The sequence below is a fragment of the Diabrotica virgifera genome, chromosome 7, assembly GCF_917563875.1.
Source record: "Diabrotica virgifera virgifera chromosome 7, PGI_DIABVI_V3a".
In the NCBI taxonomy this organism is placed as follows: Eukaryota; Metazoa; Arthropoda; class Insecta; order Coleoptera; family Chrysomelidae; genus Diabrotica; species Diabrotica virgifera.
The window spans coordinates 234,348,543-234,365,423 of NC_065449.1; the positions used below are offsets into that span (position 1 = coordinate 234,348,543).

Consider the following 16,881-nt stretch of genomic DNA (forward strand, 5'->3'; position numbering starts at 1 on the left):
TTTAGGTTTTCTATGTTATATTAAACATAACAATTCTGTGGAATAATCGCCAATTCCACAAATAAATACCGTAACTAAGATTCAACCAAAACTTCATCATTGGTCTTGTCATTTATATCCAGTTACATCTATGGCACTGACGTAAAATGAAAAAGAGTCTTTCTAAGGCTTCTGGCATTAATCCATCCCTCACCTTTTGCCTATACTTAGGATCTTGAAAATCTGGAAGGGGATCGTCCATGAAACTTTTATTCTTTTTACCAAATATCACCAGTGTAACGAAACCAATAGTCCATCCCAAAATTATTTCTGATTCCATTTTTAACTCTCTCAGAAAATTTGGATAATTGAACGGTTCGGTATCACATTTAAACCGTTTTAGGTTGTTTACAAATTCTGTATGGTAATGCTCTACCAAATCATCAAAATATAGTCTAGAAACCTCCGTCTTGACACTGGTGAATATGAAGTTAAGAACGTCCGAAGCTGGGGAACCGTAGTCGTAGAGTTGGAAGTCAATAAACTTGTTCTTTGCTGGTTTTCCTTTTTCGTATTTTATCATTACGTTGTTAACCCATAGGTCACGATGGACGATCGTTGCAAATGGTTCTCTTACTTCAGTTTTCATTTCCTGTTTGTCCCATGCTACATTCACCTAAAAACAGAAATAACAAGCTGAAAATGCGAGATTTATCATAACGAAAACTTTGTTTATTTACGTATTTTAATTCATAATATGGAAAATTGCTACTATGAAAAGTAGTTTAGAATTAATAACTATGTTTTAATGTGCAATTATATCATTCTAATTTAAATGTTATGAATTATAAAGGCAGTTCACTCTTGATCGAAATTAATATTTTTTATATACCTCGTATAAAATTAATAAAATTTTACATATGATGGTTGCATTATAAATCTTAGAACATGAAGAGCTTTTTATGAAGAATAACTTTTCGTCGTCAAATTAAAAATAAAAGAGTTATAAATGAAAATGTTGCTGGTATCCATAATTTGAGAAAAATCTTCAAATTATTTTTTTCCATTAGAAAGATGTAATTGCACATATCAGACCATAATATCCTTTCATATACTGTCGGTTCGCTTAACTCAGACACAACTGGTTAGTGATTTTAGTCAATAATTTTGCCAATTTGGCAAAAAAATAATTACTAATTAGTTAATAATTACTAAATAATTAGTAATTGTGTCAATTTTGGCAAAATTCGCAAAAACAAAAAAATTATCTACTAAAATCACTAGCCAGTTGTGTCGAGTTTAGCGCACCGACTATATTTTAATTTCATAGCAAATGGAACAGTCCATTTATCATAAAGGGGAGGCCGCATACTCGTATAAACCTTTTTGAAGCTGTTTATTGGTTTTAAAATATACTCAAATTGTATTTTTGAACATCTTATTTATTTTATATAATAATTAAATTCACTATCAAATGTCATTAATGTTTTATTAATACTTAATTTAAAATTTAGTTTGACATTCACGAAGTGTCAAACTCAAATGTAAATAACCTATTATGCTTTGCTTTTAAAATCGAGATTAAAAAACTAGCCTACTTAATAGCAACGATTTCAGCTGGACGTGTAGTGTGTCGGAATAAAATAACCCGATTGTGACGTCACATTTTACATTTTGGTGTCGATTATTTTGAAGACGGTTAGAAATATCGAAATGCCGTTTTCACATTTGGATTCAGAAGACAAAACTACATAAGAATCCATCGATACATCTGCTCTAAGTATTGCAGGAGCGGCAACGCAATAACACATAGACTTTTGCAAATTTATAAACGAAAAGTTTTCGTTGAAAATATTACTCATTAACAACTATTTTCAAAAATTTGTGAAAATTTAAAATTTGTTAAAAATCTACCTGATACTATATCGAAACTTCAGGCTTTTGAGCAATGGTTGTACAGAAGGATTCTGAAGATACCGTGGACAGACAAAGTCACCAATGAAGAAGTACTACGGAGGATGAACACAACCGCAAATTTAGCCAATATCGTGAAGGACCGTAAGCTGCATATAATGGGAAATCAAGGCATATCCGAGCTACTCCAATGCATTTTACAAGGTAAAATTGAAGGAAAAAGGGCCCCAGGACGAAGAAGAATATCCTGGCTTGCTAACCTGAGATCATGGTATATAAAGACTTCAACACAACAACTATTCCGTATATTCGTATATAGCAACCAACAAAGTCATCCTAGCCAAAATAATCGCCATCGTTCGGAACGGACAGGTACCCTAAGAAAAAGAAGATTTAGCAAAAGATTTTATCCCAAGAAATTGGCCCACAAAATAGCCCTATTGCAAATTGGTGCTGGCACCCAATAATATGTAGCCCGAACATTTAATGTTTCTCAGATTATGTTGCGTCTGATTTAAAAATAACATAGAATTTGTAGTGATCAACATGGTTAAAATGTTTATAAATAACTTTATATTTGAGTAGTATTATTAAGGTGGTATGCTGATGCTGCTGGTGACAGGTGCATCCCTGTCGAACTACTTTTCCGACTGTGAAGATCTCGAGCAGTTCAATTTCGAATAGTAAGTACTGTGAAATGAACTATGTGATATTCATATGTGAGAGATGAATAAGAAAGAGTAAAAGTTTTTGCTTATATCACTGTTTTATTTGAAAAATTTTAATTATTCAATTTAGAACACACGCAGTGTACTTAAAAGGTATTTGTATCTTGATCCATCTCATATTTGCAAATTATTTTTTATCTATTTTGTTTTCGTATGTTATCGCATCATAAAATTTACGTCGTAGTATTTACATACATTTTTATAGTTACAGTGGTTTTGGATTTGTGTTACCTTTTAACGGCAAATTAATGCTACAGCATGTGTTTTCTTCCCGACATTGAAACACTGTTTATTTTATTGTACTTCTTACTACTTAAACACTGATAAATTTTTGTTTTATTGAATATTGCTCGCCAATAAGACAAAGTACGGCAGGCCCGTCGCGTCACGTCGTAGCTATGAAACATTAGTTTCATTTTCACTAGTTATAATTTTCTGAGGCAAATCTTTTTACCGATCTAGATTATGTTCTTATCCTTGCTGCAGTTGGCAGATTCATCTATTTTAGCTCATAATTATTGTCATTCAATTGCTTTATTTCTTTTAAACTTTTACTTTTTGGTATCCCAGTTCTTCTAGATATTACATTTTCCAACTTTTCCTTGTTCTGTCCGTTCTTAATTTGCCCGTTCTTTTAGCGTTGCTAACTTTATTTTTCTCAGTGTATTCAGCAATAATTTAGTTCTAACCACTCGGACGATATGTTCAAACCGTAACATTCTTTAATAAATATATCGCAAAATAAAGGTCTTTATTTCTATACCTTCTTATTCAGTTATTCTTCTAATACATTCATATTCCCATATTGTTTTCCATGTAATATTTCTTAGAAATTTTACCTCTGCTGCTTTTATTTGATTTTGTGTTTTTGTATTCGATTATTTAAAATAATTATTTCGATTTTTACTTTCATTTTTATTTTCATTTATATCTTCGTTATTTTGCCTGGTCCATAATATAACTTTCTCTCTTCACCATCATGCGAGCAGTTCAAGAAGGAATCATTCAGAGCATCATTTTATCAGCGATAGTATAATATAATATTTTTGTTTTAGATATGCACATTGATGCTGGAACAAACATAATCATTTATATCGTCGCCTCAAAGCAACAGTAGGATATGTAAAATAATGTAGTTTCGAGAAAAACGCAATTGAAAACTTTACGAAACCTCAGTAATTAATAACGTTTTTATATTTGAATGCATTTACATGGAATTTTGTTTGAGTACCTAACGTTATATGCGTCACATAACAATTTATGTTAATTCATAAAAGAGTGAAAAATAATAATTGAAAAAAAAGTTAGTTGTCCTACTGTTGCCCTCAAAGATAATCTGTTTTTTAACCATATCCGTAAATTTCTGTTATATAAACTTATATTGCACTAAAGTTTTATTTAAAATTTTACACATTTCAATACAAAAAACAAAACAATTTTGTTGCTCAAACATGTTATTACATAAATTATAGCATGAACAAACTTGTTTTCTAAAAATTAAAAAAAAAATGACAAGATAATAAACACAATAAAATGAAAAAATCATCAGAATCTGTTTTGGTAATAGCGGATGCTGAAAGTTGTGAAAGTAAACACTTATTGCATTTTCTTAAATCAGCTCGAAATTTCTAAAGGGGAATTTATCACGAATTTAACTTACCTTTTTCCTGTGCTTGAGAAATTCCAGATAACAACGCAGAATCAGTATTATTTTTGTTCGCTAAATACACTAAATATTGACTTCTTTTAGATACCCATAATTTTTACAATTTAAATTGGCTGAATTATTCATTTTTACTCTTAACATACACCTTTTAACATAAATATAATAGAACTATTGTTTAAGATTACTGAAGATAAAATGGTGACCGCAAGCTGGATAATATAAACAAAGACATAATCGCAACTCAGCAATAACTACATGGCAACAGTAGGATATGTGCGTAAGATAACTTAGTGTTGCATTAATATTGATGACCAAAATGGGTAAAATGATATGTATGTTGTCTTAGTGTTGCATTATAGAATTTGGGCTAAAAGGAATTAAGCTACACAAGGATATATTATAATATTATGAAAAAAGTATTCCACTGTTTATTTATCTTAGTGTTACACTCAACAGAAGGGTTTATTTCGAATCATTTGACATGGATATCATAAAAGTCATTTTTTTACATATCTTACTTTTGCTTTCAGGCGACGATATGCCGACGACACAGCAATCTATACCACAGTTAAAGACAACAGAATGGTCGTCGAGAGACTTAAAAACTACCTAGAGAAACCATACCAACCACAGATGTAAGGAAATAGAATCCACTCAGAAGTGGTCGTCAAACAGCTAGAACTCCATATCGACAAAAGATTAAACTTCACAAAACAGACCCAGGAAGTCAAGAAAAAGGCATTTATTACTGGCGAAGAGATTGATTAAACTTTAGTTATACAGGACCAGTCTTCTACCGCAGACCAAGAAAATATCAATATACCAGGCCTACGTTACGTCTATGATGTTACACCAAGTGCTAGTATGGAGTTCAACAGCGAAGACCAACTGGAAGAAGCTTGTAAGAACAGAAACGGCATGCTACAGATTAATAGATGGATTGTCATTGCAAGACCAAGACAGAGTTTCAAACGTAACTATTTAAGGAAGGCTATAGTACATATTATTATATTAAAAACAATACGGGGATAATATGTTGAATTAGTTGTGTACATGACTTTCCCCAAAGGGCGGAAACCAGAGTGGGAGACGAGGATAGTTATAAGGGGTCAAAGTCGCGGATTTTATTATTTTTTTTTGTTACTGTCATGGTCGAGATATTGCACCAAAATTTGGGAATAAGTAGGTCATGACGTAAATAGGGACAGAACGCTGCTTGAGGCAAAAATTGTTGGGGGCAGAGGTGAATGTAAAAATTATAAGGTGTTTTTTGTGACCTTAGTGATCGAGATAGTGCACCAAAATCTGAGAATAAGTAGTATTTCCAAGAGAGTTGTATCGGAACTAATCCAAGCGGAAGATTACGCAGGAATTTCAAAATTTAATTTCGGCACGAAAATTTAAATATAGCTTAAACTATTTAAATACAATGCTGTACAGCTGGATTTTTTTAAATTGGTACATTTTTTAAGAAAAAGAATCCCCACCGCTGTGCGCCCTTTTGGATTTTGATTATAGGCATTCATATGAGTCAACTGTGCAAGTTGCAGATATATTCTCGACGAGAAGCATCACCCAAAAGTTTTGCATATCGACCCCTGCCTACCACCCCATCGTCCCCCCACACAGCATTACGCCCCTGGAGATTTTGCTTCGTTACGTCATGATCTACCTATTCCCAAATTTTGGAGATCTCAATCACGAACGTCACAAGAAACCTCTTATAATTTTTATATTCTCCCCTGCCCCTACACCTTTGTCCCCCACACAGCATTCTGCCCCTGAAGATTGTGCTTAGTTGCGTCATGATCTACTTATTCCCAAATTTTGGTGCACTATATCGATCACTAAGGTCACAAAAAACATCTTATAATTTTCACATTCACCCCTACCCCAACCCTTTATCCCCAACGCAGCGTTCCATCCCTGGATATTTTATTAAGTTATGTCATGACCTACTTATTCCAAAATTTTGGTGCACTATCTCGATCATGTGGGTCACAAAAAAAATAAATTGGAAATTGGAAAAGACTGCAAGACTTGTACACACTTATAAATAGGTCAAAACGGCAAACAGGTGTATGTTTTCAAAAAACTTTTGATGGTGTGTAAAAAATATATTTTATATCAGCTAAGTACTTTCAACACATAACGTGCCATCATCAGAGCTTCGTCCTCTTAAAATACCTTCATAGAAGAGCAATTGCTTAACAACACAACAAAAAACATGAATACTGGGCAAAAGCCACAGAGCTGTTCACGTGGGCTCAAAATGGTCTGACACAGCCATGATGTCTTTATAAATTAATAAAAGAATTTAGATGTGATTCTATTCACTGTAAAGGGTTATTACCCTATATCTGTGGCTTTTGCCCAGTATTCATGTTTTTTGTTGTGTTGTTAAGCAATTGCTCTTCTATGAAGGTATTTTAAGAGGACGAAGCTCTGATGATGGCACGTTATGTGTTGAAAGTACTTACCTGATATAAAATATATTTTTTACACGCGATCAAAAGTTTTTTTGAAAACATACACCTGTTTGCCGTTTTGACAAAAAAAAAATAGTAAAAACCGCGATTTTGACCCCTTATAATTACCCTCGTCTCCCACTCTGGTTTCCGCCTGTTGGGAAAGTCATGTACACAACAAATTCAACATGTCCCCGTATAGTTTGTCCATATTACTTATCACGAGCAAAATCCACTTCTATCTGTCCGACTACAGGGATATCCTCTCAAAAAACAGAATGCAAAAGATACATCGTAAAACCCATAAACTGATTTATAATCTTTTCTGCTTTTCTCCACATTTCTGCAGTAAAACTAAGAGCACAAACAAAGCCCTTGTATTTCCCAATTCTTGAAAAACGTAACAAGATCTTGAAAAGTCTTAATTCATTCTGGTAGAATAAAATATCTCAAACATGGACTTAAAAATGAGTGGTTAGAGCTATCGTGGAATCAGTTTTTAGCAATGAGTCCACAGATCTACGGACTCTTAATATACAAACCTTTGGAATGAACGGTCTAAATTCTTCGGAGTCTTCAAGAATTTCATCGATAACTAATATCATATTTCTAAATGGATCATCCTCAGGAGTTGCCAAATTATTGTTACAAAAAGGTTTAATTTCTTTGTTGAATACATCGGGCTGCTTAATTTTTAATGCAACGACTGTTGATTGGAATACAGCAAGATCTCGAAGAAGGATTTTGGCATCTTCCAAGTTATATCCAATATACCGATCTAAATTGTCATATCCTGTAAAATTAAAAATAAAAATAAAATAACTAAACTAAACTATTTGTAACCATAATCATCATTAGAGCTCGGAAAAAATGCACTTAAAAACCTAAAATATGCATGCAAATATGCACCAAAAACATGCTTTTATGAATTTAATGAATATAAAAACGCAGTAATCCCTGTAGGTATTTAATTTATTGTACAGTAAAGTCACAAAAGAAATTTATTGAAATTTCTATTACCTACTTCCTACATCATTATATTCATTTATTCTTTATATTCATCATCATCACCATTCTTTATTATATTATTATTACAGTTAAAACTGTTATATTATTAAATGTTTTTCTAAATTTGCTAGAGAATAACTGTGCCGTCTTGCAAATAATAATTGTTTAATATGCAAAAAACCTTTTTTCTACTTCAAATCACGTTAAAGGAGCAAACATAAAATATTATAAAATTGGGGGTTCTGCATGTAAAATTATCTTCACAATTCTCCGTCTTAAGGACATAGGCGCAAAATGTCGCCTGTCAAAATGTTCAATGTGTTTTAAATGTATTAATTTTTTTCGAATCCTTAGAAAACCAATAAATATTTTTGAAAATTTTAAACGCAGAATGAAAGACTACATTATTACTGAAGGCAGAAAGTCCCTAAAAACTTCTATAATGTTTATTTTAATTAGTTATAGGAGCGAAAATAAAAGAGGAAATTTAGTGTGATTTTTAATTGCAAATATTTCCTTCAAAAGAATCTTTTTACTTATTCTAAGTGACTGTTGGCCCTCGGCAATAACGAAATCTTTCATTCTGCGTTTAAATTTTCCAAAAATACTTATTAGTTTTCTCAGGATTCGACAAAAATGAATACATTTAAAACATATTGAAAATTTTGACTGGCGATATTTTACGCCACTTAATAATATTTTTATTTGAATAATTTTTTGATATCACTCATTTTTTTTAACACCGTGCAGAATTTTTGATAGGTACACTTTGTTGGTTTCCCCAAGGTATTTAATTTGTTCATCTAATGAATTGGTAATTTGAATACTTTGGTCTAATGAAATCTTTCGCTTTTCTAATTTAGTAATTGATTCAGCAATATTTACAAAATTAGTTTGGATATGTGCCAAAATACCTTTTAATGACGGTTTTTTTTTAAATATCCACACATTTTTTTAGAGCACTTAAGCCCGGTTGCACCAACAGATCTTAAGCTTAAGTCGAGAATATCATAAGAATTAATATAATATAATTATAATATATTACGATAAGAATACCATAATATAATAATAGATATAATTGATAAGTAAGGTAAGAATCTAAAATTATGGTGCAACGTAAGTGATACTCAAGGAGGCCCTACCTATAAGTAGAGCTTAGCTAAGCTGGAGGTTAAGATCTGTTGGTGCAACCAGGCATAAATCCTCTCAAAATTATCGGTTATGAAATTTACAGAATTTAACCATGTTCCCCATCTAGTTTTCACAGATACCTCGCTACATTGCATTACTCAGATGTTTGTCCATATAATATAATATTTGAAAATATGCACTTTTAATAAATGCATGTGCATTTATACAATTTATCCAAAATATGCAAATATGCACTTAATATACATTTTGCATATTTCCCGAGCTATAATCATCATCATCTTCATCTCATCCAGATTTAGCCATACGGTTCACACTCCCTCTAAGGGGAAAAACCTACGGTATCAAAAGGATTCAGCTCTGGTGGGACTCTTTCCGTATTATCGAGCCTTAGGTGATTTGGTATGCAGGTGTATCTCCCAAAAATGTTCGTATATATCTGGCCGTTGCGAGTAGTAGAGCTTTCTCTATGATCTTGTAAAGATGTTCATTTAGACCCAGCTTTTTATGCTTTTGAGCAGGTTCTTCGGAATGACTCCAGTAGTAGACATAACAATAGGTATCGTCTGGGTACTTTGCATTCTCCATTGTCTTCGTATTTGAATTTCCAGATCTCTGTACTTGGCGATCTTTTCAGTAAATTTACTACGTAGATTATTGTTGTTAGGTATCGCCACGTCAATTGTCTGTCTGGTTAATTTATTAACTAGTATGAGATCTGGTCTATTATGTGCCACTCTTTGATCTGTGAGCAGAGTGCGGTCCCAGTATAGCTTGTAGTTGCCATCCTCAAGCATACTCTCAGGAACGTATTGATAATATGGGAGATGGTCCGTTTGGAGAAGTCCCAGCTTGATAGCTATCTCTTGGTGAAGGATCATTATTATCATTATTATTACCATTATCATCATCATCATTATCAACACCAACTTATACGCGTCCACTGCTGGGCACAGGTCTCCCTCAACTCCTTCCACATGTCTCTGTCATGAGTTACTGATAACACGCTTCAGGTTCACCAGGCTTAGTCAATCTGGATGCTGGACGTTCTCTGCTTAGTAACGATACTTCTGAATAAAAACTATAATTATGGCCAATCTGCTGAACATTTGATTAATTTATTAATCTTATTCTGGTTTATGGTTAGCTCTCGACAGATATTTGGGTTGTCTAATTGCTTTTTAGTCTTTTTAATGTTATTGTTATATTAGATATTTTGCGATCTACTTATTTTGCGACTTTATTCAGCATGAATCTGTTATAACCATGTAAAACTGAACACTCACATGTAAATTTATCAGTCACTCCTATATTATATTCTAAGATAACTTTTTGTCTATCATACACATATTTCACAACTTTCAATTGAGCCTGATGTCTTAGACAAAAACCTTTAAATCAGTGTTTTGCCAATATTGACTTACGGGGCAGGGAAAACGTTAACCATAACAAGGGGAACAGTGTAAAAGATTCGTGTGACTCAAAGGATGATAGAGCGTGATATGTTGGGCATTTCACTGCAAAACAAGATCCCACACAGCCAGCTACGACGAAGATTAGGAGCGATTGATGCTGGAGAGAGAATAGAAACACTGTAAACTGAGCAATTGGATCTGGACAGGTCACGTGGCTCAAATAACAAATAACTTACCGACAAATCGGACACTGGAATTGAGATCTAAAGATGATGCGTATGGAAACAGAGGCCGTTCTCCAACGCGTTGGACTGATGACTTAAAACGTTGCCATAAGAATTAGATTGAAGAGGCACAAGATCGACTTATCTATCTAATTAGCCTTCTTCGGTCCATCTTTGGACATATGCCTTCCCAATCCTTTTCCATTCTTCTCTGTCTGTCGCTACTTTTATCCACCTAGAGCCCACGTGCTTCTTAACATCATCTACCCCTCTCATTTGTGGCCTTCCTCTGCTTCGTTTATATTCCCACGGTCTCCAATTTATGAGAATTTTGTTCCATCGGTCTTCTTTTTGTCTTATATTGTGTCCGGCAAATATCCATTTCAATTTTGCAACTTCCTGTCTAACATCCCTAACTTTTGTTTTCTCTCTTATCCACTCGTTTCTCTTTTTATCATATTGTAACGGTCCACCCGTTATAATATCATTTGTAGTACTTTAATTATGTTTATAATTATTTTCTCTTGTTCTCTTAATTAATTTCTCCAATTTTCGCGTAAATAACTATCTCTAATTATTATCTTTTATATTTAAAATTTCGTGCAACGATGCCACACTTAATTATGTTAATATCACTGGTTGACTTGTATTATACGCACCTATCGGAGAATTTGACTTCGTGTTCCGAGTCGGAATTTTGGGGAACAGCGAAATTCTGTGCCACTTGTGGCTGGAGATCCGACTAGTATGGGTGGCGTGTGAAGATCAAATTTAGAGGTTAGACCTCGGTTAAGTTAAAATGTGTGAATTTCGAAGGATGGATCACCAAACTTCTTCAGAAGTCTTTGGAAGGAATCAATAATGGGATTTCTGCATAAAATCATCGTATCACACGGTAACTAGCCAGTGGTGTCATGGCAAAATTAGCAGTGCGGGAACGCAGTGCCGGAACGCATTGCTAATTTTTGTTTACAAAACCTAAATTCTCTATTATTTTTTTTCTTTTCTTAACCAGTGTGGGAACGGCGTTCCCACGCGTTCCCACACCATGACACCACTGTAACTAGCGATATCTGTTTTTATATTATTTTTTTATAACTGTCAGAAGCCATTTCATGGTGACATATAATTTTTCCAATTAAATCATGTGTAAATTTATTCAGTGAATTTAGTAGATATCTTTTAAATAATTCAAAATCTTTAAGTAATATTCCTTCACAGAAATCATAATCTTAATTTTTAGCTATTTATCTGTATCTTTGATATCTGTATATTTTACTCTTACATCTAATAAGAAGCCTATAATTATTTTAAAGGAATCAATATCTATTCTGTAGTTAAATCCCAAATCCACGTGGCTGTAATTAGAAATTCTCACATAAAGTTGTCAAGGTTGAGTATCCAGTAATTTCTTGCGCCTAACTAATGAGTTTTTTTTTTCATTACTATCTATCCAAAAAGCGCTTTCCTAGTTTTTCTTCCTTTTCTTTGATTTGTTGTACACTTGGGAAATTGAAATAAACGGGAATTATATTTTTTGTAGCCACCCATGTGAAGACTTAAAAAAAACACCTCGAAACACCGAGAGGCCAATCTCCAGCCATAAGTCACTGGCAGTAGTCACTTGGGGAAACAAGTTTTTTTTGGGGCATTCCGGCTCCTTTTCGTCTTGGCACCTGGACCTACAGGAGTCATGGCGGCTCACCATGCTGGTGCTCATTTTCTAGGATGCAACCGCAACATCTTTAGGAAATCGTTCGATAAATGGATTTGTTTGGGAACATTTAGTGATGTATTTTAGTAACTATGGGTTTTTTTATATTTCGAACTTTTGGTAATGCACTATGTTTATTAATATTTTTTCAGATTAAGCTGTCTGTATTTTCTTTATATAACATATTTGTTTATTAATGTATTAGGTTCCCAAACTTATTTACGATCATATGGTACGTTACATTGTGCACAAGGTAGTGCAATAAGCCTAGAAAATTAGGTTTTTATATTTTATTATTGGTTTGATATTTATTTTTGTAATATTACTTGCTTGTTTCCCAAATATTTTATTGCTATTTGCTTTATTTCATTTGTTCGGTTAATTCATCGATACTTTATTTCATTGCATTTGCTCGGTTAATTTAGGTCATCGGTTCGGTATTTATCTTAACTTCATTACTATAACTTTTATTCATTTTTATATTTAACTTTGCTTATTCATTATTGTATTTTCTCTTAGTGAGGCTTGGGCCTATTTACTTGTATTATTTTCATCTTCGTCGGTTTCAATTTAGTGGTAGGTAGCAGGCGTACTATAACCATTTGGTAGAAGACGCATGTCAGTTGTACCCTATATGTTAATAAGAGGTACTTCTGCCTGTAATTTTGTAACAGATATCATTATTGTTGTTATTTTAACTATAACTTTTGTATAACGAATGTCATTTTAGAGTCACAGTATATGCTTTGTCTAGCTCGGATATTGTTAAAAATCTGGTAGTTAATTTTAATATATGTTTATTTATTTTGTACATCCTTTATTCTTATTCCCTTTGTCTTTACATTTACTTATATATTTAATTTATTTAATATTTAACAGCTGTGTAAGGTACCTGGGAGAATGATCGAAGATCATTTTCATGGCGCCCATGATTAGTTAGTTCTATTTATTTTGTTCGTCTTTAGCAATTATTCATCTTCCTTCATTTTCAGTACATTATTCTTATTTTATTATTTCACCTTTTAGTCATCATTACTTCTACTTAGAGCTACTGTTCTTCGACAGGCATGAAAACGAGCCGTATCCATCCTTGAGTGTCAAGTTGTTCTCTTGCATCTCTTGCTAGCCAATTCTATTCAGTTTGCCTCTATCTCTTCATACTTCTACTTCTATCTCTTATTATTCCCTTTCTTCAGTACTACTGCAAAGTAGTATTTTTTCCTACTGCGGCTTCTCAACGTAGAAGCCACTACACTCATTTCTTTACAACACCCCAATTCTCTCTTATTTTCTGTCACACGTTTTTCCTCTTTCCTTACTTCTGTTGGAGTATATCTTTCCTTTTACTTTCACTCCAACAGAAGTTCGCTTTCATTTTGTTACAATGTGTAACATTTGTCTTTACATTACTCTGCGTGTTTTTTTATTTTGTCTATGTTGGCCTTTGTAAACGTCCACGTTTGGGAACCATAAAAATTGAAAAGAGTGAGTACTTATTGATTATATACCTTGGTCTTCAGATGTTGTGAATATTTTTTATTTTTAAAGATATAGCTTAGTTTGCCAAGTGACCCCCATGCCCAGTTTGATAAGATCGATAAAGATGGAAAACTATGAAGGAGATATATAGCTGTGGACAAGCGAACATTGAATGATGAATTATCTCCAATCTTCTTATATATTATATATAGCTGTGGACAAGCGAACATTGAATGATGAATTATCTCCAATCTTCTTCTTCCTTAATTTATTGTACAACTAAATATTCTCGATTAATACATTACAATAAAACACTTGATTAAAAACGGAGGAGAGGAGGAATAGCACAGAAACGGAGGAGGTTAAGACAAAGAGAAGGATGATGATGATGAGAAGAGGAACAGCACTATAATCAACGTTCAATTACTTAAAAAAATATGTTCAAGATTGATGCTTATAACTAAAAAATTAAGAAATAAGGAAAACCTAGTAATTAGTAAAAACATCTTACCTTCTATTTTTAAATTCTCTAGCAATAACACACCGTCTCTATCAACTTTGTCACTTCCATCTAAGTTAATTCGGCTTCCATAAAATTTGGGAAAAATATCAAGTATTTCTTCGATTTTATGCTTTCTTTGGAAGTTTTGAAGTGCCGGTACAATTTTTTCATAGAATCCTATTTCTGATTTAAAGGTATTTTGAACGTTAAATATTTCCTGTGAATTATCATCTGCTGGAATGATTTTGCCTAAAAAGTATTTAAGTTAAAGCTTCAGGGCCCAAGAAATATGTTATCAGAGAGTCAGAACCAATTATTTTACGAGCAGAAGTAGAGAAGGCTCTGAACCAACTCACAAACAAAAAACCCAGTGATCGATGGCATACTAGGGGATATTCTAAAAGCAATGGGCGATATTGGCGTAGATGTAATACTGGGTTTGTGGAACATGATATGAATCATATGTGAATATTAAGCTCAGGTTGGTTAATGCTGTAACATGGTACGTTAACCCTTAGCATTGAACAGAACTTCTAAGAAATAAAATATAATATAGTTTATATTAATGTAAGTATGATTGGCATTGACCGCTATTGAACTTATCTATGTTATTATTTAGTGTTGTATATGTTAGGGTTGATGTGGCAAATCCGGTCTGTGTTAATAATTACCAGTAAATATTAATAATAACCGTAGCAGCTGGTCAATGTGATTAATAATGTATTTATAATCAGATTTACCGGTTATTATTAATACTTCCCTAACAATTCTGGTTAATGTAATAAAAACGCATTTTGGGCTTCACTATTGTTTATTTATGAAATTTGATAATAAATTTAAACACTTAAACAGAATTTATCAATAAACAAATCTCAACTAGACACCTTATAAGTAAAAACAAACTCATATACACGCATTAGGCTTTAAGTTACTAGACTATAATTACTTGTTTTTATAGGAAAGGCTGTTGTGGTACTTAGAATTACAAAAACACGCTTAATTTTTTGCGTTTGCAGCATTTTTAATTGCATTGCCACTACAAGTGCAGTGGCGGAATCCTTGACTGCCTAAATTCGAATCTTTACGAACGCATTCACTGTAGTGCGGCCGATATGTGAAACAACTGCACATTTAATGATACAAGCATATAATTTAGACCACGTATACTACACATATAAAGGTTCAAATTAAGATATGAGGCCATCTCAGATTTTGCCTTTTACAAAAATGGCGGGCATTCAAAGTGGGCCCTATACATATGTGTTTAATAGTACCATAACTTTTGAACGAAAAGTCCGATTTTAACCAAATTTGGTATATAGGTTCTCTTTTGATTTACAAGATGGATATGGTGAACCAGAAGAATCGGTTTACCAGAAGTTGTGTTTTTACTGGTTGTTTATGTAGAAATATGTTTTTTTTTCAATTTTTTCCCTCTGTATATATTAATTTTTCAAAATGGTAATACCGCAATTGAAAAGAGCGTAAAAGTATTTTGTAAAAAATATTTTGAACTTTTTAGTTATGTTAATTACCATTTAATAAATGCATAACGTATCTTCACATGTACCTATGTGTGGCAGATTCGTGCAAATATTATAAGAATTATTGTGCATTTAATGGTAGAAGCACATAATTTGCACCACGTATACTACACCCATCAGGGTTCAAATTTAGGTATAACTCCATCTCAGATTTTACCTTTTACAAAAATGGCGGGCATTCAAAATGGCGACTGTACATATGTGACTAATAGCACGATATCTTTTGAACGAAAAGTCCGACGTCAACCAAATTTGGTATATAGGTTCTTTTTTTATGTATAAGATCGAGGTCTTGAACTGGAAGAATCGGTTTACCAGAAGTTGTGTTTTTCCTGATTTTTATGTAAAACATGTTGTTTTTTTACTAATTCTTTCATGTATTAATTTTTCAAAAAGTTAATATCGGCGTTGAAAAGAGTGTAAAAGTATTTTTTAGGAAATATTTTGAACTCTTTAGTTATGTTAATTACCAATTAATAAATGCATAACCTATCTTCATATGTACCTATTAACCTATGTGCGACAGATTCGTGCAAATAATATAAGAATTATTGTGCACTTAATGGTAAAAGCATATAATATGGACCACACACACTACACATACAAAGATTCAAATTTAGATATGAGGCCATCTCAGATTTTGTCTTTTACAAAAATGACGGGCATTTAGAATGAATTTGCCGCACATAGGTACATGTGAAGATACGATATGCATTTATTAAATGGTAACTAACATAACTAAAATTTCAAAATCTTTCCTAAAACATATTTTTACACTCTCTTCAATGGCGGTATTACCTTTTTGAAAACTTAATATATACAGGGTGAAAGAATTGAAAAAAAAACAACATATTTTTACATAAAAAACAGTGACAACACAGCTTCTGGTAAACCGATTCTTCCGGTTCAAGACCTCGATCTTATTCATTAAAAAAAACTTTTGATGCCAAATTTGGCTTAAATCGGACTCTTCGTTCAAAAGTTATCGTGCTATTATTCACATATGTGTAGCCGCCATTTTGAATGCTCGCCATTTTTGTAAAAGGCAAAATCTGAGATGGCCTCATATCTAAATTTGAACTTTTGTATGT

The 16,881-nt window shown here is 32.7% G+C and overlaps 1 protein-coding gene across 2 annotated transcripts in view; it reads right to left on the reverse strand.

The window, feature by feature from the left end:
- The window catches only part of LOC114348105 (uncharacterized), a 300,717-nt gene continuing 283,836 nt past the window's right edge, over positions 1-16,881 (reverse strand). For both annotated transcript variants that reach the window (XM_050655336.1, XM_050655335.1), the window contains exons 3-5: positions 14,256-14,495; positions 7,298-7,548; positions 1-655 (exon numbers count right to left, since the gene is read on the reverse strand). In XM_050655336.1, the coding sequence (XP_050511293.1) occupies positions 113-655; positions 7,298-7,548; positions 14,256-14,495 (1,034 nt within the window). In that variant the 3' untranslated portion in view covers positions 1-112. The remainder of the gene's footprint in view (positions 656-7,297; positions 7,549-14,255; positions 14,496-16,881) is intronic.